The sequence below is a fragment of the Cotesia glomerata genome, linkage group LG4 (genome assembly GCF_020080835.1).
Source record: "Cotesia glomerata isolate CgM1 linkage group LG4, MPM_Cglom_v2.3, whole genome shotgun sequence".
In the NCBI taxonomy this organism is placed as follows: Eukaryota; Metazoa; Arthropoda; class Insecta; order Hymenoptera; family Braconidae; genus Cotesia; species Cotesia glomerata.
Genome location: NC_058161.1, coordinates 8,696,392 through 8,722,139, shown reverse-complemented (window position 1 = coordinate 8,722,139; position 25,748 = coordinate 8,696,392). Strand labels below are relative to the sequence as shown.

Sequence of the window (25,748 nt, the reverse complement as noted above, 5' to 3'; positions counted from 1 at the left end):
TAGTAATAAGTACATGGTAAGTTCGTAAAAGAGACAGAGGTCGAAGGAGAATTTAGTTTTTGTTTCAGGTTTCCAGTTCGATTCCACCTGAAGATGCATCAAGGAAATTAATGTTATATATTAAATTTTACTCACTTCACTATACTTTCTATTTGTTTTTTATATTTAAAAGTATTCAACAAAATTAGATTTTTATAAATATTTTAATTAATACAGAATTTCAAGATGAATAAAGAAAATATTCAAGAGGACCACATAAAAACACATATTCTTCAAATGTATGTTTTAAAAATAAATGAAATATCAAAAAAATCTATCTATCTTTATATATGCATATTTTTTACATATTGTTATTTTTTAATTAGAAAATTAATTAATCCTAGTAGCAATATTTTTTGCTCGAGTGAACGCACTAAAGAGTACATAAGAATTTAGAATTAACACAAGCATTAGTTTCACTTCCTATTATGATTATTATTATTATTTATAAGACGTCTCAAAAAAATAATAATTCAAATCAGCAGTGCGGTTAAAATGAATAGTAATGCAGATGCGCATGCGTGAAAAATATTTAATGCTCGAGTCGCCTTCGCGGGCGTTAACCCATGCTTTTCTAAGAAATAACGCCTTACTACCAGCAATCAATCGTACGCCCATCATTATCTTGAATAAATATCGATTTACAGTAACTGTAATTGTTCAATAAGCATTAGCAAAATCCATAAATCCTTGGAGCCATTGAATAAACATTATGTTCAATTAGTTAGAATACATTTTTCATAATAACTGATCCAGTCAAGTCGATTATGTAAAAATATAACACAGGGAACAAGTAATATATTACTTAAAAAGAAAATATATATATATATATATATATATATATATATATATATATATATATAATATATATATACTGTATATATATATATATATATGTATATATATATTTAAGTTGAATAAGTATTGATAATAATAATAAAAAAACACCACAGCATGGAGTGTAAGTCCAAAGTCACGGCGCAGGTCTGTTAGTGTCTGGTAGGTTTCTGATGTGTAGATTGTATATATTTACAGCGTTGATAGTGTGCCAGTATCTAGAGAAGACAGCGAAGAGAGAGCATGAGCTCTCTGTAGAGAGAGTGTGTATCATCATCATCATCACATAGCACGGGCGGTGTCCAATAGTCAAGAGCAAGACAACAGATTATCAAAAAGAAATAGTTGAGTAGGTATAGGCGTGTTTTTTATAGTAATAGCTGGTGTTATGCTGGTGATCTCAATGTCGGTACTCCGTACTTTACTCCGCAGTCAACGGCATCGTCTCGGGCAAGAAGCAGTACCAAGTTTAAGAGCACCGCGGAGAAAATAATAAAAAAAATAAAAGGAGGCTTTTGGAGTATAGTTTCGTAATACATAATATAACTATAATCATACGCAAAAGTTTTAAATTCAACAGCAACATTAGTGTTGTTATTTGTTATCTTGTTTAGTGCCGAGAAGCCCAGGAGTCCCATAAATAACACCTGACACACCTGATTTAACGGGTAAAAAGCGAGGGAAAAGCCTACGGATGCCTGATGTGAGGTTTAAGTGCTGTTCGGTGGCGTCTCGGTTTTTTATTGCTATTTATCTTGTGATTTACAACAGTGTAGTCTGATATTATAATAATTTTAAGCCCTGAAGAGGAAGAGTTTTGGGTTTTATTTTTTTAGTTTATATTGAAGTTTGTTGTGTTGATAAACAGGTGTTACTGAAGAGTTTTAAGCTCTTGGGTTGATTGATGATTAAATTTAAATGGGAGTTGGATTCAAAGCGAGATACAAAACCAGAAATATTCTAATGAAACACTACATTTTTATAAAGTATGTTTTTATCTTTATTTTATGTTAATCAGTGGCTATATTATTAATTATTTGTTTATTAATTTTTATTTGTTGTATTTTGATTGTAGCTTCTGTGAAGTCGCTTTGTTTAATTTAGAATGCTAGTGATGGTGATGATGATGACAGCCGTAAGAGTTTGATCTACTGAGTTTAATTGAAGATTTTTAAAAATGTTACGAGAGTTTGACATACAAAAAATAAGATCGTTGGCTTTTGTCAAGCCAACGTAATCAAGTCAAATCTTTGTTATTTTTCTATTGTTGAAATTTATTTCGGTCACAAAACTTTTAGTAGTACGTTTGGCAAAATAAAAGTAATTTTTTTTTTTTATGACGAAGATAAACTAGGGAAACTAAAGAAGATATGAGGCGACACGATCCTGAAAACGGGTCGTTGTATTTATCAGGTAGTTTATTTAATATTGTAGCAAACGATCCGTTGTTAATTAATGATCTGATGGAAAAATTTTATTTTTATATTCATGTAGGATAAAGGTAATGAATGAACGGTTGAAATAATTTATCGGTTGACAAAATACCGGTCACTGGGTTTTTCTTTCATCTTTACTTTATTCGGGCACTAGGTAATCTACATGTGTTTTAAAATTTTCTAATTTTAATAAAATCAATAACTTGACGTCAAAAGTTCAAAACCAACTAAACTTAATAATTAATAAAGTTTAAGCTGATAAATTATAATGCAAATGTTCATTCATTAACCCAGTCAACCTAGATTTCACGTAGAGTACATTATCATTGCTCTGGCTTGTATCGACACTTAGCAATGCATTATTTTTCGCCAGATGTACTTTAGCAATAATATAAAATATTGTGTCAAAGCTTTAAACCTAACAGCAGAGCCTCGTAAGCAGAAAATAAAGTAAAAGAAAAATAATAAAAAAGCTGCTTGCTGTTTTATAGCCGCAAGCTTCGCAACCAGGCTTTGCATAAAAGCATTGAAATTCAGCAGCATAAAAAATAAGGACAGACATTAAAATGCAGTACAATAGTCACAACAACAACAACAACAACAACAACATTAAAAAATATACGAACTTAGTATTAGTGCGCTTTATATATGCAATTACAATTGGTACAGTATACAGTATAGATATGATATGAGACTCGTTATATTTGCTGGTAATATGAGCTTGAAGAAATGAATCGAATGACGTTTTAAATACTCGTACACGTTACTATGTTATTGTATGATAAAGTATCTCATGAATGAGACACAACACTACATTATATTAATACAGTCTTCAATGTTCACGCAAGTATTTCAAACATTCATATGTACATATATGCATATATACAGACATATACTCTAATTGTATAGTTGGCAAGGACGCATATCTAGACTTTAAGAAATGAAATAGCTGGCAAAACTTTCGTATGTCGCAATAGCTATACAATTATAAAATCTAAAAATATTTCATAGTCTTTAACCACTATAATTATTTATCTTAAAAATTATCATTACATTACAGTATTAATGATCAAAATTTAATTATCTATCGATTTTTACGGATCGATTAATTTATAATTAATTTCAATTATGGTATTATTGTTAAATATGCGTATCGACTAATTGTAAGGTCATGATAAAAATATAATTGTGTTTATAAATATTACATCTATATACATATACATAACTATGTACATAAATAATCTTATCGGAAAGTATTTATACAACTTAAACATATCAGTAAATATTTATCTTGGCTTGTGACACTGGAGTGTGTATTGACGGGAGATTACATATATTAGATATATTATTATAACTCGAGCACGTGTTATTACAGAAGCTAAAGCCTGGAGCTTGTCTATGTGTACGATATATAGATACATACATGTAAATTTTACTTTTATGTATGGCGCTCGTCGAAGCGTTACATCACATAGCCATCACTCGAGCACACGCTTAATTATCAATTATTATTTTTTTTTTGTTATATTTATGATATAATCCTTCAGTCACTTAAAATCTTTGTTATGTTATTTATAACAGTAGATTTTTTATGAATTTATCTATCAATTTGTCGATTATATTTATCATCGAGTCTCTTTACTATATTTTTGCCGCTCTATAAATTTATTGACATGGTATTTTATTTATTATGATGGAGAAAAGACTAAGCTATGTTTATCTATTGTATTATATATATATATATATAATATTAAACATGTCTATAGTTGATTATATTCATGCGGGAGTGAAGATCATCAGTGATTAGTGTTTTTCATAAAAAACAATATTTATGATATTTATTGATGTTGATAATTATTTATGGTCGCGTGCTTTCTATCTATTTATATTTTTGATAATTTAATCCAATTAGATTATTAAACTTTCATCGTTAATATATTCTGATTTATTATTTTATTATTGTTATTATTATTATTATTTTTTTTAGTTTATTGTGTTTTATTATTTAAGGAAGATGGCCTTACACGCTTTGCGAAACTTATATTCATGTTCACACTGTTGCAATGATTGATTATTATTATTAAAAATTCATGAGTAATGCATGAGTAAATAAATTGATAAATCAAAAGTAGTATGAGAGAAAGAGAGGAGATAAATTAATTTGAGAATGGAAAATCGTCCGAAGATTGAAATTGTACGAGTATCATCAACGGAACGAGGAAATTTCCGTCCTCTCGATGGTGTGCAATTGAGGGCTGCTTTTAGTCACACCAGAATAGGTTCATATTGTCCAGAACCAGAAATTGAAATGACCTCTTGTGAAAATAAACCACCGAGTCATACGAAAAAATTTAAAAAGTTAGTATCCATTTTTTGTTATTAAATATTTTAAAAAGATAAATCTTTTTTTTTTTTTATTTTATCTGTAATATTTATTAAATAAAATTATTTATTTTCAGAAATTTGGGACCAGTATCAAAACTGCTCAGGCGTCGTCAAGGGACGTGCCTTGCCACTAAGTCCTGTGATAACATTTATAATGTCAATAGAAATAGTTCATCTTTAGATTGGAGAATGGGTCAACGTCCTTCAGATCCACGTAAGTCAAGTAACTTTATCATTTTTACATCAACACTTTATATTTTAATTAAATAATTATTTTATTTTATTAAATTTAGTTCACCAAGGGCGCCAAAGTAGTAGTTTAGACTGGCGAATGGGAAGAAGAGTGAATTCTGATTGGCAAGACACAAGTCGCAGTGCTGAGCACTTGCTATCTCGTAGCCCAAGGTTTGGTGGTCACCGTACGCCCACAACAAAGTATGTTTCAAATCTTATTAATATTTTTTATTAAATAAATTTTAAACTAATAACGAAAATTTATTTCTAGATCAAAATTAGTTTCGTTACTTCGTCGATTATCTCCGCGACTTCCGCGACCAGGAAGTAAAAATTCGCTTCCTTCATCCCCAATGGTCTGCCCGTGGATTCGAGTAGAGTACTCAACAGAATCAGTAGACGATCCGCGACACGCAGAATCTCAAGACAATGATGTCAGCTACCAGCAGGAGTTGCAGTTGAATGAGCTCAGAAAGAGAATGCTCAGTGCCTCACCCTCGTCCTCGGCTTCTCAGGTACGTCTCAAATGATCACAATCCCTCATCATCTGGCTACCTATCAATATCATTATTATTATTATTGTAATAATAAATAACTCCATCTACATCTGGACCTTCCTTTGATCTTAAACTAATTCTTGATCAACTGGAACGATTGTCTCCTATACACGATATAAATCTCATGGGCGAGGCCCTGTCCAATCATTTAACTGAGTAATATTAACTTTGTGCACACTTACTTAAATTGTTAGCTTAATCGATCGTAAAGAAAAATTTTTTTATATTTTATTTAAATATAAATACTAATTTTTCTGAAAATTTAATATTATTTTATTATTTCAGATGCCAAATAGTCAAATAATTATAAGTATTGCCAATGATGAGAATCAAAATATTCAAGGAAACAATATTAAATTGGTGGAAGATAAAAATTCGTTAGATAAATCGTAAGCTATTTATCTATATTTAATTATTTAAATTTCAATTAATTTTTTTGCCACTAACAGTATTTAATTTTTAATAAGCATTTATAATAGATTACTATTTTACTGAATCTATCGCTTCGGTTTTTGATAATAATATTAATAATTAATCATTATAAAAAAAAAATTTTTTTTTTTTGGGCTAAGCAAGTAATAAAGCACTTGTGAAAAAAAAAATGTCGATAATAAAATGTGCTCACACCTTTGGCAATGTATTTAATTAGTTAATTAATTCATAAGTGTGCATGGTTTGTCTTATTATTATTATTAGTTACTTTTTTTCATACTCATATCTCTAACATTTATATTGTGTGTATATAAATATACATGCATCTGAATAAATATTAATTAGCGTATAATGTTTGTATATCTGCATTTTTGTGTCATATAAGTCTCAGTATTTAAAAAATTAATCTATGAATCTAAAAATTTTTTTACCTAATATATCAATAACTTATCACTTATAAATTATCGAGTAATTATAAAGCGTTGAATTATTTTTTAATTAAAGAAATCATTAATTAACACAGTTATTAAATTGATATATTAAACAACACTTAAGTAAATCATTTTATTAAATAAAATTAAATTAATAGATTGAAATCAATACTGATAATTTTATTAATACAAATACTATATTACATGCATCATGTAGGATTATATCCCAATAATTGAAATTTAGTACAAAGAATTTTGATTAGACATGATTTTATAAAATTGATCAGTACTTTTATTATGAATTAATCAATAGTAATTATTATTTTATTAATTTCATTATTACTGGTATATTACACATTACATTTTGTGGATTTCTATATTTGTTTATATATTATTATTATTATTATTATTATTAAATGTGATATATCTTTTTCCCTTTTTTCATATTATTTTTATTGTTTATCGCCATAAACCAATTTTATTCACGGTACGTGCAAATCAAATTGTAGTAATATCCCTCAAAATAGTGATTAACGTACTTATGAAGCCTGCAGGTACTTAATTCTTTATAAACTAAGCAGAGATGATTGTCTTGAGGAGTGATATGGATAAGAGCGCTGTCTTGTTCTTTAGGATCCAAGTAATCAATAGTTTCTGATTCGGAAACATGCATAGTATTGAATTGCATGATAACATCCAGTGTTCCTGGTTCGATGTTACTGTCATCATAATCATCTATTTCATCAACATTGTCTCGGTCGTCTCCGTCTTCAGATGATCTCGAAGAACCAGAAAGATAATCTCCGATATCCGAAACGTCTGGGTCCTCGGAATCAGGATGCAGCGGTGGACTTCTCTTGAAAAAGTCTTCTGATTTAGAGCAAGATGCCTCCTCAGATTCATCTTGCCTATCGACCTTAGGTTTTATGTCTTTCAAAATACTGCGTAGTACATTATCATCATTAAAACCATCATCTTCACGACTACCGTTATTGCCGCCATCATTTCCAATTGATTTTTCCTCTTTTTTATCGTTCATCATCTTGGTACTGAAGTCAACTGACTCTATTTTTAAATCATTGCATTGTTTTTGTAACTTACTCTCTTCACGATTATTAGGACTTACTTTATCATCTTCAGCTTCATCATTGTCATGATTTTCATCGGTAGTATCTTCATCAGCAGCTCCTCCATCAGAATCATCTCCATTATCAACAGAGTCTTGACTTCCTAGAGTATGTTTACTGTCAACAACATGACAACCATTAATTTGTTCCTCATCCACATCTTCATCACAATAATTATCACAGATAAGAGTGTAGCAGCCTTTAGACCATCTCTGTAGTTCAATTGTCATTCTCGGTTTCATATTTTCATTATCAGGAATTAAATCCAACTCAGTATAATTTTTTAGTAATTGAAAAAATGGCAGCGAGCGAAATAATTTATAAAATTTTTTCAAAGTACCTGGCAAACTTGACTCATCAGCAACTTCGTAATTACGTAAATTTGCCGGTCCAACTTTATTCCACTTTATTGAATCGTCGGTTATTTCCTTAGACAATTTTTCGTAAACCTCAGCTTTGAGAAATTGTGCAATATAAGCGTACGATTGCTTTTCAACATCCTCTTTGATACCAGCAACTATACCAGGACACAAATAAGTATCAGTGATCCAAGCAGTCAAATCTTGATCATCGTCCATCGGAATTAACCATTTGTATTCAATCTGGGGTCTTGGTGGTAAATTTTCAATCTTCGGCCCGTGGAACCATCCGTTGATAGACCATCTAGATAAATTGGACGTTATCTCAGCTACCTGATGGTAAGAGTGGTTTGAAACCTCGAAAAAGACAAGAGAATTATATTCTGGCACCAGAGAACGAACAATTTTACGAGGTAATCCTTTTTCATCAGTATCAAATAAATCGAGTGTGCCCCCATCAGCTGCAGTCCAATTGGACATCAAATAAAATATGAATGCTATTTTACGATCACTCATGTTATCATCATGACAAAGTAGATAATCAGTATCATAATAGCACGAACCAGTCATTGAAATTGTTGAATTCAATTCGATACTTGTGTTTTGTTGCATCCACTTGACCATATCAGTACGAAATGTTCGATGAAATACCTCAATACTGTCGATCAAGTGATTCCCCAAGTCACTTGTTTGCTCGAGTTGATACAAATCCAGCATAATTCTTTTACTCTGAACCTCAGACAGCTCGCTCTTCAAATCCTCCATGAATTGTTCGTTCTTGATAAAATTTGAAATTTTGCAAACACGAAATGGCTCCGAAATAATTTCCAAGTCATCAGATTTGAAGCTCATGTGATTAGACCAATGTTTACGAAATATATCTTGAAGCTCGACACTTTCAACATGGTTTGACAAGATGGACTGTCTGGCTTTCTTCAATGCTGGCTCTTCGTTGTTCATAGTTATTACCTCAATTTATTCTAATCTGTGTGCTCGAATATTTTTTTATCAAATTTTCTTATCAAATCTTCCTTATAATTACGAATTATTCACAAGTCACAGCATCATTTTCATTATTATTATGACTATTATTATTAAGATCAATTATCTAAATTTTTTTTTTTCAACAATTACTCTTCATGACCCATAAATTCATATTAACAATATCTACCGGTTCTCCGAAAAAGATTTTCTCATGAGAAAAAAAAATCAGCGTAATTATGACAGATTTTTAAGAAGTAAATTAATGACGTAACGAAAATAAATCGTTTTGCGAATATCTTGTTCTTAATGATCAGTATTTATAGTTAATAAATATTATTTATTTTATTTACTTTGAAATCAGTCTAAAAATCTCTCATTTGATATTACGTGATATAAATTAACAATTAAAATAACTTTCGGCAGTTGTTTTCAAAAACGTGGGGCCCACGTGGTCGACGTCTTATACCACATGTAATTTTCCCTACAATAAAATATTTATATATTTTAACCGATAATTCAATAAAATAATACCACAAATATATAATAAAAATATAATTATATATTTTAGTTACCTTTTACTGATGACTATTGATAACTATTTTTACACCTGCTGACCTCGTGTAAACTTAAAAATTTTTTCGCAAATAGAATTCAATATATCTCTTCTTGTCACTCTGCTCCATACTGTGTTCTTTATAAAGTTTATTATTACTCCTAAAAACATTGACCCGATCGAAACATCAGTGACGTACACCTTCTGATAACGCCCTCTTTAAATAAAAAAAAATTTTTTCCGCGTGATATCATTATAATTATATCATAAATCAATTGCTTTAACTAATTATTAAATGCTTAGATAAATAAAAACAAAATTTTTTCATTCACGAAAAATTTATAAAAATGTCAATTTAAAATTTAACGCGCGCAAAATAATTAATTAATTCGGCTTCCGAGCGGTCGCGCTACAATCGCACTCAGATCAAGATGGCATCCGCGTTTCCCACGCTTGACGGTTCGCGTTGTTCACCAGTGTGACGGCTTAAATGTAAAAAAATAAATTTTAGTCAGGCACACCCTTGAATAAATCTTAGTTTCTTAATAAAAATTAAATAATCAATTACCAATAAATAAAAAATTGAATAATTTTACAAGCCCGTAAATTGTCACGCGAAAATAAAATCTTACATCAGCCGTTGACGGGCGGCAAATAAATATGTAAGTAAAGAAAAATAATTTATAACATAAATATTAATTATAAAAAAAATAGATAACAAGCTATAATAATTTTTAATTTAATTTGGTGATAATGATGGGTCCGTTATATTGTGACAAGGCAGCCAAAAAAATGCTTAAATAAATAAATAGAATGAAGTAAAGGTCGTGCTCGCATTGTATAGTTATAGATATACTTACAATATCATACCAGTAAAGCTACATGAGTTTAGTAAAACAGAAAAAGAGGTGGTAGTGGTTATTCATTGGTATTACATTTACCACCTCTACACACAACACACCAACATCATTTCTTCTTAACTTGTGTGTTGTTTCCCCTGCGGGAAAAACACCGTTGCTCTTTACCGCTGTGTACATTGCAACGTGAACGTCTCAGTGTCTCGTTCCTCATATTCATATTTCATCGTCTCTTATCCTGTGAACTACCTTCAAGTGTCTACTTCCTCAAAAGTCCTTTTAGTTAGCACAACATACTACATATAACATTGAACCTCTGTGCTTCGTTCTATTTCATTGATTTATTGCTATTACTGAAGTTAAATTATTTATTTATTTAATGTTCACTTGTCTTATATCAAGGACCTAGTTATTAATTTGACCTGTTATTATTATTTTTATTATTTAATATTTAAATAGAAAAAAAAAAAACGGAGTGTCTCAATTGTGTGTTGATTAGTTATATTCTCCACCAACTAGATCATTAAGCGTCACCTGTTTATTATCACCGCATGCAGGAATTTATCGCAGTGAGTTTAATTACATACCAGAATTTTGTTCATTATCTGTAATTACCTATTTAAACGTAAATTATCGTTCAATAATAGTTATTTTAAGTTAACTTAAGTTATGTATGACATTTGTCATGAATCAGCTTGCGTTCAATGAAAAGTTATCTACTAACAATAAGTAGAACAATAATCTAGTAAACAATACATATTGTACCATTAACTTTTGTTTTCATATTTATTTATTTACTTTTTTAAATCATTATTATCACTATTTTTGAGGACATTTTTCTCTTTATTTTATTTTATTTTGCAGTTTGAAGTATCGATTAAATATTAAACGTGGAGAAAATTTTAATGGCTACGCAAAGATTACTAAGCCGATCGATAAAAGTATATTTACAAAATATGACTATTAATTTAGCGATCATCAGGTATAAATAATAACGGCAATATTACGAGATGCATGATGACGGTGCCAGTGTATCGACCGGTATCGTGTCGACCTTGAACGGTACTTTCTTTATACTAGTAAAAGATTTCTTAGCTTCTTACATTTAGGTGACTCGTTATGTACTACATTTTAAAATCTATCAGCCATTAAATTTTATTGTAGAAAAAATAAAATATAATTATCACTATAATGAAGTGAAAAATGTAAATGATGACAAATAAGCGAGCAACGGGGAAATTTAATTAGATTGAGTGAGAGATTGATGTAATTTTCTTCCGGCACTCTCAGTCAATCCATTCGTGCTAAATGAAATAACGTTGTTATATTGTGATCACGCCTCTGCTTGTACACTATTCGCGATTAATCACATCCACTAAATAACTAGTTACTAGTACTATTACTATACATGCAGTAATATAATATAAGCAATCTTGATGTCTTCTATGGGCAATATAACGTCAATATAATAAGCTGTCTCCAGATAATTGAGCTTGTCGAGAGTAGGTTCAATTACCCAAGCCTTTTTCAAGCCTACTTATCAATGGAGAAGGTGAACAGCTAAAATAATAATTATTATTATTGTTATCACAATAAACTACAAAATAAAATATTAGGAACACTTATGCCCAATTAACATTGACCCTATTAACGTTTGTTTAATTCCGTTATTCATTGTTTGATCATCTTTTTCTTTGTCTTATATCTAACTTTTCGTTCTTCTATTGAACACTTCAAACGCATAATTTTTAATGAGTTCTGTTGTTCTATGTACCCACGTTTAACTGTATTTTTTAGAGTTTGTAGCACATATATTGTGATTAAATCATTTTATAGATCTTAATTTTTACAATAAAGCGAATTTTAAGTTTGACTTAAATTATTCAAGATGAAAAATTAAATTAAATGATTAATTATAAATGATGCATTGTTACACGAAAAGTATGAGCTTAAATCATCTTATTCAAGTTTCTTTATCCATTTTTCAGATAAACTTTGTTGATTTTAAATAACAAAATTATAGTTTTCTAAGAGATATCAGAGAAAATTGAAAATTTTTTTTTAGCTAGCACCACAGTATAAAAAAATTAAAAAACAACGACTAAATAAAGAATTTTACCATTTTCACTTATCAATGATAAATTTTCAAGTATTTGGATTTTTAAAAAGTTTCAATTACATTTGTGTGCGTTGTTTTATTATTTATCATATTACGCTACATACTTTCTATCTCTCATCGTATGTACATTAAATTCCTGAGTGTGCTTAAAAGTTTATCCGGAACATAACAGGTTCTTTCGATGAGATTCTCCCTCTCTGCAGAGATTCTCTCTCTTTTCATCCTCATTTGATATTCATCACACCTTTTTGTGTCTATCTGCAGTTATTTCAGACTCTTATCAAACGGTATTAAATGTATATAACACACTTATTCTATGTAAATAAATAAATAAGTTAACTATTATAACGCAGAGCTGTCATGTCATATGTTGTATTGCTCGTTTACTACTTTGGTATTTAATTGCATACATAAAATGATGCGTAGGCGTTTTGTCGATATTGTGACGTAGCTAAACCTGCATCTTGGACTTTTCCCTTTTTCGGAAATCCGGTTCCTCTCGTTTGTTAGTTGACATACATGTTATGTATTATAAGCTTTTCCTTTAAAAAAAACATTCACTCACTGGATCTACTTTCTGTTATTTTATTTTTATTTTAATTTATATCATTAATTTTAAATCAGCTGATCGCTCTATTTATTCTTACGTATCACACTCAATATACTTAATAGTGTTTATAATTAAAAAACGACATTGAATTATCCTTTTTTAAGTAGATTAATTATTCAAATATTTATCTATCATTAGGAAGTCGATAGATATTTTTTGTAGCAATATTAATTTTAACAAATAGGTTTTTTTTTTATTAAAAAAAATTTATTTATTTAAAAATTAATTAAAGTATATATATTCTTATTTTAAAATACATGATATTAATCATGATTGAGATTCTAAAATACTGTATTTTTATTTAAAAAATTGATCTATTAGAATAAGATAATTTAAAAATTAAAAAAGTTTTCCCATCCGTAAAAATAAATTTAAACTTTCTTTCGAGAAGAAATTTTTTTAAGTAAATTTTTTAATTAATTTTAAAATTATTTAAAATAAATTTTTCAGTCGAATAATATTCCTTTTTTCTTAAGATGTACGATCTACGTTGAGTTAATTAACATAAAATATTTGATTCTTCCGTTTATTAAATATTGAATAATCTACTTAAATATTTGAATATTCTTTATCATCAGAAAGTTGATAAATATATTATTAATATTGACTTTGAGATAATTCTTTGAGTAAAATGTGTCAAATGTTAAATATGACTCCATTAAATTTATATAGTATTTGTTTGTTGAATATTTCTTGTTTACAAAATTAATTTTTTCGAAAATTCAATTCAAATTTTCATTAAAAAATTTTTTAGAATATACAAAATCTTATTTTTTAAATGACTGTATTATTTTAAAAATATAATTAAACTTCTTCATGAAGTTATAAATAATATTGACTTTAAAATAATTTTTCAAATAAAAATTTATGAGCTATTATTTGTAATTAAAATTGAATCCTATTAGTACGAGTATTTAAACTTGTTAACACTGTATAATATATAAATTAATTGTAATATACGTTGATTATTATAAATTATTTCATTCTTTGGTGAATTATTCCATGCTTGAGGCCTTGTACTATCTCAACTAATGTAGTAATTGAATGCACTTTTCTTGCGTTATAAAATGTACACATAATAATTATTTAATTGTTATTAATTATTATTATACAAACAAATAATTAATTACAAGTGAAAAGAAAACAACAAAAATAAAAAAGAAAGACACGATTAAAGAGCTGAATAAAAAGGATAAAAGTATATATTAATATAATCCACGAAGGTATTTATTAAAAAATACATCAAAAGGAATGACATGGACAATTTGGAGCTTCAAAGATCTCGATCCCACGCATTAAATTCGAGCGACCGTGATACTGCGTTGTGTTAACAGTATAATAATAAAGAGAGACCAGGACATAAATATAAGTAGGCGGTTTTAATGACACGACCCACCTCTATCCTCTCGCACACAAACAGAAGTACAATTACAAGTACTTATTTGTGCAATAAAAAAATGAATCTTTAGGGTTTAAATTCAATGACTACAATCATGTGCCGAAGAATGAAGATACCAGAAAAAAAATTATTTATTTATTATTTAACTATAGTTATTTTAATGTACATCTTCATGCATCGGTAATTAAAGAGAATAAATTTATTTTATTTCAAAAAAGGTTTGCGGGGAATTTTAAAATAAGAACCATTTTGACGGTGGAACTTGGAGAGAATTATTATGATAATTTTGTTTCCTTTCGTGTAATGCAGCGAAGCATTTCACAAGTGTATCGGTTACTCCATTTCCGGCTGCGTCACGCATTTTTACTCAAGCCTTTCTCGCTATTTCAAATCAACTATGTATTTTTTCGATAAGTGTATCTTCTATAGATTATTCATTATTTACCATACACTTCTTTATGATCATGATAAATAAGGAGCTTAGGATCGAAAAGTATGCACGGAAAAATAAAATGTTTTCTGTTGTAATTTGTTATTTAAATAGATTAAAAGAAAATTATTAGTGGTTTCCATAAATAATATAAAAACACGTTCATGAAAGAATAAAGTCATATTTTTTCATTGATTTTTTACATAAAAATATATTGAGGCGGGCAATAGCCTAGTCGGCTCGGTGTCCTCTTTTCGAAAGAGTGGGACCCGGGTTCGATCCCGGCACGCATCACTATCTTTTCAGTGATTATAAATAAAAATATGTGCGTTACGTTGCTAGCCTCTGAAAGTGGCAGAGATAGCCGGGCGGCACACGTCTGACTTGGGTGATCACCCATTTAAGCAACAACTTGAATGGGTGACCACTCTAGTCGGCGTTGGTTAGCGCGAGGGATCTCTGCACACTAGGAGAGGGGCCTAATGCTCCAGTGGTCGATAAAAAAAAGTTTCTTATCAATCATTGTAGACTTAGCCCAGCTCCGACTGTACTATCATGGGTTTTCTCTGTGGTTTCCCCATGGTTCTGTTCCAACAGCCTGAGAGGTGAGGTTCAGGGTGAATACGGTACAGAAAGCACAAGTCGGTCCACAGCCGCAAAAATTAAAATAAAAATGAAGTGTCGGGTGGGACTTGCTGAGGTCCAATATGAGAAATAGAAAAAGCGTAGAGCTAGGAGAAAAAGAGGAATCAGCCTTGTAAAAACCGAGAGGTGTACAAGTAAAGCATAATAATAATAATACATAAAAATATATTTTAAAAATTTTTATTAATTAATTTATTATTTTAAAGGGAAGCATGAGTAACTTTTATGTGCAAAATCTTTTTTATTATATTGTCAATGTCTCGTCAGTCATTGCTGACTTCATCTGGGCCTTACAATAATAAAAACAATTATATATTAGTAAAGTTTTAATAAATAAAATAATAATACAAAGTATTTTTACCAAATTACGTCTTACAGATCAGTCAAATTCCAATTAATTATTGTAACTATGAATAGCCGCTAAAATTGCTTCAGCCTTCACATAATCATCAGATTTTAATAGCAATTAAAACTTTTAAAAATTAATTACACATTGATTAATAGAAAAACTTAAATTTTAATAGAAAAAAAAATTGATTTTTATATTCTTTCAGTTGAAAATATTTTAAGAAAAAGTTCAAAATTTTTAAGGTCAAATTGAAGAACTTAGGCTGCTTACTCATAAAAAAAAAACTGGAATAATTAATTTTGAAGACACTAATCTTAGTTCTTACATTTGAATCGAAAAAGTTGAATCAATTCAATGAAATTTTTTTTTTCTTTATAATAATCATGAATAGTTTTTGTAAAAAACTTTCTTAACATCTGTAACTGTTCCCTTTAGATCCTAAGCCCCTTGATTGCACTCGTATCGAATAGATCTGTTTTATTATGAAAATAAATCATGAATGAGCTGAATAATGAAATAAACGTTACGGATAAAAATAAATAAAAATAGTAATAGTATTATTAATAATATGACATTAGTTGAGTAGAGAAAAATAAATGAAAGTGTAGTAAAAATAAATATTAAAAGATATAAATAAAAAAAAGTACAGAACAAAGTTACAAGTTGAAGATCTAAGAAAAAGCCTACAACAAGAGCGTACGCTATGGTTCAAAAGTCTTATTGGTTTATTTAAAGTTTATAAATAGAGATAGAAGAGACTAAAAGTTCGTGCGGTGTCACTTACCCCTTGCGATGATGATGAGAGTGGAGAGAGTCAAGAGCGAGGGAGAGTAAGAAGACAGTAAGCATGACGAATATCACCAGCTTTTCCGGATCATCATCCGCGGTGTAATTATAAACCAGACAGGAAGAGGAAGCAAAAAAACATACTAATTTATCGGTAACTTTTTTTTGTGTTTATACTTTTATAAATTTATTCTAATGCTACTGAACTCTTTTAGATTCCTTCCAATTCAAAATTCAATGCTGAGTCGGCACAATTAATTGATCTGTGAAATGGACTTACAGAGAAAAAAAAAGAAGAAGAAGGAAAAATATAAAGAGTTCTGGAAAAAATTGTTAGATAAAAAAAAGGATTTTTAAAAATTTAAATAATAGTTTGTAACGGATGAATAGTATGAGAACAAGAGATTTTCTGGTCGCCGTCTGGGAATGCAGAACAGCATGGAAGCTATATTATATGAATTCAAATGCTGCTACTGCTGCTGCAACATACTGATGCTCAAATCATCAGCGCGTCGTGTCATGTCATGACTATATATACATATATGTGTATATATTATATGAAACTAAACGAAACCATCATCCCGTTGTCTGGTGCCAGGGTCTGTCTATGTTTCGACACATACATACATTTTATACATAAGTGTATCGCATGTAGATGTGAGTAATGTATGATTCGCATCACGCGAGGTCATTTAACTATTATCGACGAGCAGGGAGAATCGATGAAACACCGAGCGTTGCCAGGGGCAAGGACGGTGTCATTAAATATTCAATATCCAACAGGAAAGCTTTACTTAAAAGCTACGTACATTACCCCAAGTTTCCGGAATATACATGATGATGATGATGATTATTATTATTATTACGGGATATTTTATTTCTCAAAGAAAATAAATTAACGTATTTTTTTTTTTTTTTTTAACTTTAACCCCAAATTTTATTTAAAGCTCCGACTGATTTATACGTGAATAAAACGGACCGTTGAAGAAATAAATGGAAAAAAATAAAAGTACCATGTATAAAAGGGATAATGTACAAGTTGGAGTAATTAAAAGAGACGACTACGAGAAGTAGAGGCTATAAGTTTTAAAAATCTTATGGTCGTCGACAAGTTTCTGGTTCGTTTAATGCGACACTTGATGCAAGACGCGGAGAACCCACTCGAGATGCCTAACGATCTTTGTACTACTATATACGAGTAATACAACTGAGTTATGCTAGCTTACAGCTTACAGCTGGAGAAAGATGAGATGAAGGATTCATGTGCACGGTTGTATGGAGTTAAATAAATAATATAATAACCATATAAGTCAGAAGTGGAGAAGATTTTATTTCACTCATGGCCATAGTGATAATTAATTTTTCAAAAATACAACCTTTGCTTATAACTACTGAAATATTGAGCTGGTGAATGAATTGAATAGCTTGTGGTGAAATTTGGGTATGAGTTGAATAAAATAAAATATAATAATTAATCTTTGAGATGAGTTTTTAAGTAAAGCCACAAAGAAGCTCTACTCAGATTAGATAGAAAGTTTTTTATTTGGTTATAATAAGAAATAAATGTATATGCTTAATGTTGGTGTTAATATGATAGTAAGTGATGCCGACGTACATATGTAGACCAGACATTTTAAAGACACGTGTGTAGACACTTAATACCTGATGACTCTCCCCAATACACTTGAGTATACCCACTATGAAACATGAGTTCTCAATTTTACTTATCAACAAACTCATAAAGAGTTATTATGTTAACTCGTAGTGGCTTTTCGCGCTCATGTGGATGCTAAATCGTCATGATAAAAGACATGTTTATAAAAGAAAAGAATTAATGTCAACAAAATAAAGTAAAAAGTAATGTATATATAGATATATTAAAGTCCAAGAAAAAAACTAAGTACGTTAGAAATAAAAAAAAAAGCGAGTGGTATTATCTGTCACAGCGAAACTGTTTTGAGTTGGTGAAGAGTAGCGCGTGCCACGACAACTACTCGTCCTCTTCCTTCTCTTCTTCATATTCTTCTTCTTCTTTCGTACCAGCAGGGGTTCCAAAAATACTTGGCTCCGTCTCCTCTGCATCAGGAAGGGAACAAATAACTACGTGGAAGATGAGGTAGGAGAACCAAGACTAAAATCTATACTAGTGTAGCGCCAAGATCTAATAGTGGTGGTACAAGCACAAGTTTATACATGTAGTACCAAGTACAGATAGAGACCAAGACAAAGACATTGACGATGATAAAGTGTAAGCTTTGAATGTAAGAGAGACAAACTGAGGATGGGTACGTTTAAGCCCGCGGTATCTCCCAGTCACTCCTTGGCTGGCGTTAACTCCGATGAGTCGGTCGTTTCGTCGTCAAGCTCACCTTCTAATATAAACTAAAGCTACGTTAGTCTGAATAATAAATCAGCTTTAATATTATTATTTTTATTGTTATTACTTATCATTATAAATTCAAATTCACATGAACCTCGTTTCTGATATCTCAGTGGTTGTCTATACTCTATTTGTTATTATTATTGTTATTATTCAGTGAGGAAGAAAGTAATAATGCCGTTGAAAATTGAAAGTGGTACGTACACGGTAAACCCTGCGGCGAGTAAAAAGGGCCCATCACGATTCTTCATATGGAAGCATTGGCGGTGCAGGTACTATTTTTCAATCGGGTGTTAGATAATCATTGAGCGCCTAGACTACCCGCTTTTGATATTATTATTAAAAAAACCAAATAATAATAATTATTTGAATATACAAATAACTTATTAAGGGCTCTTCAATTACAGAAAACCCTGCGTTTAATTAACAGTGTGAGTTTTTGTTGTTTTTTTTATAAAATTATAAAAGATTTTATGGTACCAAAATCAACAGACATCTGATAATTTTTGGATTTTTTTAATCAAATAAATTACTATCAAAAAAATAATTTTTTTTTAATTTCATCAAATTCCCATAATTAGTTTTTTTTTTTCTAATTTTCTTTATAGTAATTTATTGGTTAAAAAAATCTTAAAAATAATTAGATATAAAATAATCTAATAATTAAAAATATTTGTACAAATTATTGAGGAAATATAATTTATAATTATAAGCATGTAAACATTAAATGCACACGCCTAATAATTTTAATAGCTACTGCACATATGAAATAATAAGTAGACTCTATTATTATAAATGCATTAGTATTAATATTATATATTAGTGTTAAATAAATATAAAGTGCATTGACAATGACACTTGTAACTAAGCGATCGATGTCCGACTGCACTGCACGATTGTATACCAAGCACCAGAGATAGACGGCTTACCCTTACTATTAACAAATGCACGCACATTTTAACATATATTAATGTATTATATGTATGTAAATACTTGAATTGAAAACAGACTTTTATTGAAGTGAATTGAATATAATTGAAATTGAATGAAAAAAAAACTAAATCGAATCGACAGTGTCCACGAGGATCGAACACCAGAGGAAAAGCGTAACCGCGGTGGCCACAGCGAGGTGGCGGGTCTGGAGGAAGACAACGGCAAAGACACAACGGTGACGGTGACAGGATTACCGGGAAGTGGTGGTGGCGGTGGTCCCGGTGGCAGGCCTAATCGTCGCACCCGGCCACTGTCGTTAGCGGTCCAGCCGTTGCATTATCAACGACTTGACACCGCGGACAGCATCAATACCGGTGGCGGTCCTGCAAGTGCTGGAGTTATCACTGGAACGGGTGCAATTAAGCATCCCAATATGACCAGTCAAGAGAGCATCGGTAGCTGCAGCCTCGACGTCGATCGCTCGGCATCCGACCGATCAGGTTGGATTTATAGTAATTATTACAATTACCCTTGATCTTTTTAATTGTTTATTATTTGTAACCTGAAACTGCACCTTTTTTATTGGATCTATTATTGGTAGTTGAGGGAAATTAATTTTTAATTATTAATGATAGTAGAGTAGTAGTGTAATTATTAATATAATGTAAGTATTTAGAGTAGTTGGATGATTATTTAGAGTTTAGAATATATTAACAGCATCACTTCTTCAAGGTTACGATATTGGCCGACGACGTACGGTCGCTGATCCCTTGTAACTCATGTTCGCATTTCTGCACATCACAGACTCGACAGAAAAAGATATAGAGGGAAATAGAGATAGAAATTGAGATTGAGAAAAGAAAAAGAAGATAACAAGAAGACCAAGATAAAGAGAGCTTTTCTATTCTATTCTGACTGCACCTAAGATCTAAATTAGCTCGTGGGTATGCACATTTAGTTGTGGGACAAGACTTTTGTCCGTACGTCTGTTGACTTGTGTCCAAGATAATCTAGAGAGACGAGGGACTAAAATATTTAATACACTTTCTTAGTATATCGCTAAACTTGTACGTACACTTTAGACGCGTATTAATGTACTGTTATTCATATTTAGAAATATAACTTTATTGGTAGTTGTAATAATAGTTATAGTTATAGGATAGATCTATAGTAGATAAATATAAGAATATGTTCAACTTATACAAGCGTTTAAGTTATTCCTGTTCTAAAATGTTTTATCAGTTGTTCACTTAAGTCTTAGATCTGATCTTACAGTAGCTAAATAGTAATTTATTTATTTTTTTAAAATTAAAATATAGACTTGATGTACTTCTCGTTTTGGCGAGACAAGATTTATGTCTCTGGCCTATTTTATATCAACGTTGAATTTTATTTCCCTGGGAATAAAACTCGTTTGTGATGTGTGTGTTTTTTTTTCTGCTACTCTAACTTATAAAAATAAAATACCTATGCAATTAAATGTGATTTAATTATAATAATGATTTGTTATTATTATTGATTTTTTAAATTTATGAAATATTTTTTTTCAGAGCCAACAGTCGATTCTGTGTCGGAAAGAACACTACACAGCTTAAATCTGTCAAGTAACGGGGATACAACGTCTGCTGGTGGTGATAGCAGTGAGATTATTCAAAAGCACAACCAACAAACGTTGGATAAGCAACCAGAACAAATAATTGTTGATAATTGTGATAGTATTATTAATGGTGAGAATGAACCAACAGCTGAGCAGCTGACGACTAAGAAGCCGAGCTACTTAGGCCTGGCTTGCAGTATCAGTGGTTACTCAGGTATTACGAGGTACGATAGTAAACTCAGGGAAGGATTTAGATCAAGAGACAGCAGTCCTGGCTCAAGATTAATTACACGTGAAACTAGTCCTGCAGGTTTTAGGTAATTTATTTAATTAATTACTTCTATTATTATTATCATCAGACGATTTAATAGTTAAACTTTTTGGTTTTATTATCAAAAAATAAAATATGCTCATCTTTTTCAAAGTTACATAGCTTAAATATCATATAAAAGTATACTAATATCAAGGGGACACTTGACTAAACAAACTCATGTTATTTCAGGTTTTTTAGTTTAGATTATCATAAAAATAAAATCTAATCAAAATAAAATTTTCCGTGGTTGTCATTTATTCTGTTGGTACATAGTTACGGTTATTCGTCAATGATTTGATGAGTCGACTTGATTTTTTGTTATAAGCTTCAGATTTTAGTAGGGAAAAATTATTTTTGTTCGATTTATTAAACATATATCATATATTATTTTATTAGAAATTATGTTTTTTGTAAATATTTGTTACAAATTAATAATTGAATATTGTAATTTCAGATCAAACGAAAATTTAGGAGTACCACCGCTCAACTATCCAACAAAAAGTCAATCAATATCACCATTAGCAATGGATCGTCAAAACGGATTTACAAATGGCAAAGAGTGCAAAATAGAGACATTCGTGGAGTCGCGAAGCACACTAAATGTCTTCCAAGATTACTCGGAAGTAGACCGTGGGGTTTCTTTGCATCCAAATTTTCCGGATGTTAGTCCAATTCGCAGTGTTGGAAATAAGAAAACAACAACATTAACAACAACTGTTGTAAATAATAAAGCTAACAAATCATTTTCGCCAAACTCGTCATACGCATCATCACCCCGTGGAATGAATAACACAAATTTATCAAATATATCTTGCGCCGAAGACAGTTTCTTGAATGGATCCTCTATAGAGATAGAAAGTCAAACTCTAAATTTGTCATCGAGCAGTGAAAAGTCTTTTATTCAGCAACGTGTTGAAAGACTTTATGGTCCGGGTGCTCTGGCTCAGGGTTTTTTTAGACGTTCTAATCAATCTCAAAACAGCGACAATAGTTTTAATAAAAAATCATCGCTCAATAATAGTAGTAACATTAATAATAATGATTTGAATTTGGATAATGCTAACAATGAAGAGTCATTAAAAAATTTACCTGTTTTACGTCACTTGCGACCGGAGTTTCGAGCACAATTACCAGTTGTGAGTCCCCGTAAACCCACTGATGGGAGTGAACAGATCGTGAAGCCAATGCAAAGGATATCTGTTTCATCTAGGAAAAATGATGTTACGGTTGTAGTGAAAGTACCTGTCGCTACGGTTACTCAAACTGCGGCTGCTGCCGTTGCTAATGTTACAGCCGCTAATAATGTGACGAATGTTATTACAACTACGCAACTAACAGCTAATAAAAATCATGAGAATGATTCGTTGAAATTAAGTCCTAGTATGACGAGTATTACAGATCAACAGCCAGCGGCGCCGGAAGTTGTGTTACCTGTTCTTGAGACAAGCGTTAGTTCAACTAGTCTTGCTGAATTGCCAAAAGCGACTCAGGAAGATAATGCCGTTGAAGTTAAAGACGGTCATTATTTTATGAAAGTAAGAATAATTTTTAATTTGAATGAATTATTCATTTTTAACCATTTTTATTCAACTTTATAACGCATTACAAATTTGTTAGTTTATAAGTAATATTTATATTTTTTATAGTTATTGAAAGCTGAAATCGATAGACTGTTTAAATTGGCTGCGTCTGCTGAAGCTGAACTAGCAAATGTGGAATCGCTGCCAGAAGAAGCTGCAGGTAAATTGAGATCTGCAGCAGGTAAAGCTCGTTTATTAGCTACCCAAAAAATGCAGCAGTTCGAGGGACTTTGTCAAAAAAATATTGTAAGTATCTTCAATATTTTTTGATTTATTAAATCAAATTATTAGAAAATTATTTTAATTTATTTTTTTTATCTCAATGTAGACTCAAATACCTGGTGAAGTGTTCCCGACCACAAATGAAGATCTAGCAGGCTTCTGGGATATGGTGATGCTTCAAGTTGTCCAAGTCAACGATATATTTGAACATTTAGACAAACTACGAAACTCTCAGTGGCAAGAGGTATGTTCACATTCACCTGTAAGTGTTCCTGGTCTTAGTTTGAAGCCTATCCAGTCAAAACATCCAATCCATGGTCCTAAGTTATCTCCAAATGTTGAAAAACCTTTCCAACAAATTTCAAAATCACCTCAATCAGTCTCCAAACCAAATCGACCGATTTCAAAACCAAAAAGTGGTATTCCACGAGCGATAAATACTATCAAGAACGGTAAAATGATTTTTAAGTCACCTAAAGTATTAGAAAAACCAGATGAAAAGTCTCATGAAATAAAAAAAATTTCTTTTAGTAACAAAACATCGGAAATTAATTCTCATAAATCATTTTTAAGTGAAGAAATAGTAAATTCTATTATTTTGTCTGAGTCCGATGAGTTGAGTAATTTAAAAAAAAATTTTGAAAGAAATTCTAATAACAAAAAGCCTGAAAATTTTAAAAATATTAATAAAAGTACTCCATCATTAAAATTAACAAGAGACAGTATTTTGAAATTGAAGCAAGCTTCTAAAATGTGTCATAAAAAATTAATTCGTCCAGAAGTTATAAATCTATCGAAAAAAAAATTAAAAGACATAAAAGTAACAGACGTTGAGATAGACAATAGAGATTATACAAAAGTAAAAGCATCATCTGTTGGAATGAGTATAATTGTAGAAGATAAATCATTATTATCGTCAGAAGAAGCCACCAATTATTCACTGTGGGCACCAATTGAGCAGAAAAAAAGTATCGTAGACGATGAACAGAGTCTCTTTTGGTCTCAAAGTGACTCTCAACCTTTTATTCCAATTTCAAAAGAAATTATCAACAGCATTAATTTTGTCGATCGTGAAAAAATAACAATTACAGAAAAAAATACTACTGTGACACTAAATAGCAAATTAGATCGTATGAAAAGATACGATCAACAACGAAAAAAATTACTCCGTAAACGAAAAAAAAGCTCGATGAAAACTCCAGATGGATCAACAGCAATTGAAATAAATAAAAAAACAGTAAAACGAGATAAAATAAGCGCTGGTAAAATTAATCGCGTCTTCGCTGTGGAATATCTCATCTTTTTCCGTCCAACTTATCATCCTTACTTTCCTAAAATCACTCATAAAAATGATTCTTTTAATTTTATTGCAACACGTCAACTTGATCAATATAAAAAATTGCCACATGAATTCGAATTTAATTTATTTAAACTTTTGTTTAAGATATTTAAAAGTAAAAATTTGGTCAAGAATAATTTATTAAATTATTTAAAAGTCAACATAGAATATAAATTTCTGAAATCAAGCAAAAGTTATTGTCAATTATCATTGTACTTTTATGTTTATGTAATGCTTAGTTTTATTTTGGCTATTTTAAAATTTACATCCCGAATATTTGTAGCTTAAAGTCAAACTGTGGTTTAAAAATTTTATTTTGTAATAAAAAAATGATCATTCATTGGAATTGTGTTAATTTGTTAATTGATTGATTGATTGACTGTTAATTTTTTCAGGTTGCTGTTGAAAAAGCAGCAGTAGCACGCACACAACAAAACGGCAATAATGCGAAACGTCGTGTTATAAATCAAAAACCAAAAGCAACAGCAACGAGTGAGGCTAATCGTAAAGCACGTGAAGCTCGTGAACAAGCACGTCGTCAAATGATGGAAGACCGTAGAAAGTCTATGAAAACTCAAAACCAACAATCTGTTGAAATTTTTGCACCTAAAACATAACAGTCGGCTGTTTGTAAACGATCGTGTACTCAGCAATATAGTCAAATATTCTCGATAAATGTTGCTGTGTAACTAATCATTTAATGTTAAAGTTTAAAAATATCTCATTTGCATTAAAAGTTCAGACTAATTAAAAATATAAATATATTAAAATAAAAATTTTACCGACAAAAATGTACACAAAAGAAGGTCATAAAT

At 30.3% G+C, this 25,748-nt stretch overlaps 2 protein-coding genes across 6 annotated transcripts; one reads left to right on the top strand and one right to left on the bottom strand.

The window, feature by feature from the left end:
- The first annotated feature begins 1,054 nt into the window (after positions 1-1,054).
- On the top strand, positions 1,055-25,718 carry LOC123263221 (putative mediator of RNA polymerase II transcription subunit 26). 5 transcript variants are annotated; one of them, XM_044725814.1, is made up of 13 exons: positions 1,055-1,862; positions 1,952-2,289; positions 4,323-4,670; positions 4,772-4,911; positions 4,991-5,132; positions 5,203-5,446; positions 5,774-5,877; positions 20,024-20,394; positions 21,433-21,796; positions 22,247-23,327; positions 23,439-23,618; positions 23,701-23,838; positions 25,329-25,718. In XM_044725814.1, exons 3-13 carry the CDS (start codon positions 4,480-4,482, stop codon positions 25,548-25,550), a joined length of 3,177 nt encoding a protein of 1,058 aa, XP_044581749.1. In that variant the 5' UTR covers positions 1,055-1,862; positions 1,952-2,289; positions 4,323-4,479; the 3' UTR covers positions 25,551-25,718. The 5 variants fall into 5 exon arrangements, with proteins under 5 accessions (XP_044581749.1, XP_044581751.1, XP_044581753.1 ...); XM_044725818.1 differs by having other exon boundaries at positions 1,056-1,862; positions 4,498-4,670; XM_044725817.1 differs by having other exon boundaries at positions 1,056-1,862; positions 20,024-20,382.
- On the bottom strand, positions 6,511-9,606 carry LOC123263222 (prolyl 3-hydroxylase OGFOD1). Its single transcript, XM_044725819.1, has 2 exons — positions 9,394-9,606; positions 6,511-9,302 (listed from the first exon to the last, which is right to left on the bottom strand). The coding sequence occupies exon 2, from the start codon at positions 8,795-8,797 to the stop codon at positions 6,830-6,832; it is 1,968 nt and encodes a 655-aa protein (XP_044581754.1). The 5' UTR covers positions 8,798-9,302; positions 9,394-9,606; the 3' UTR covers positions 6,511-6,829.
- Positions 25,719-25,748: the final 30 nt, after the last annotated feature.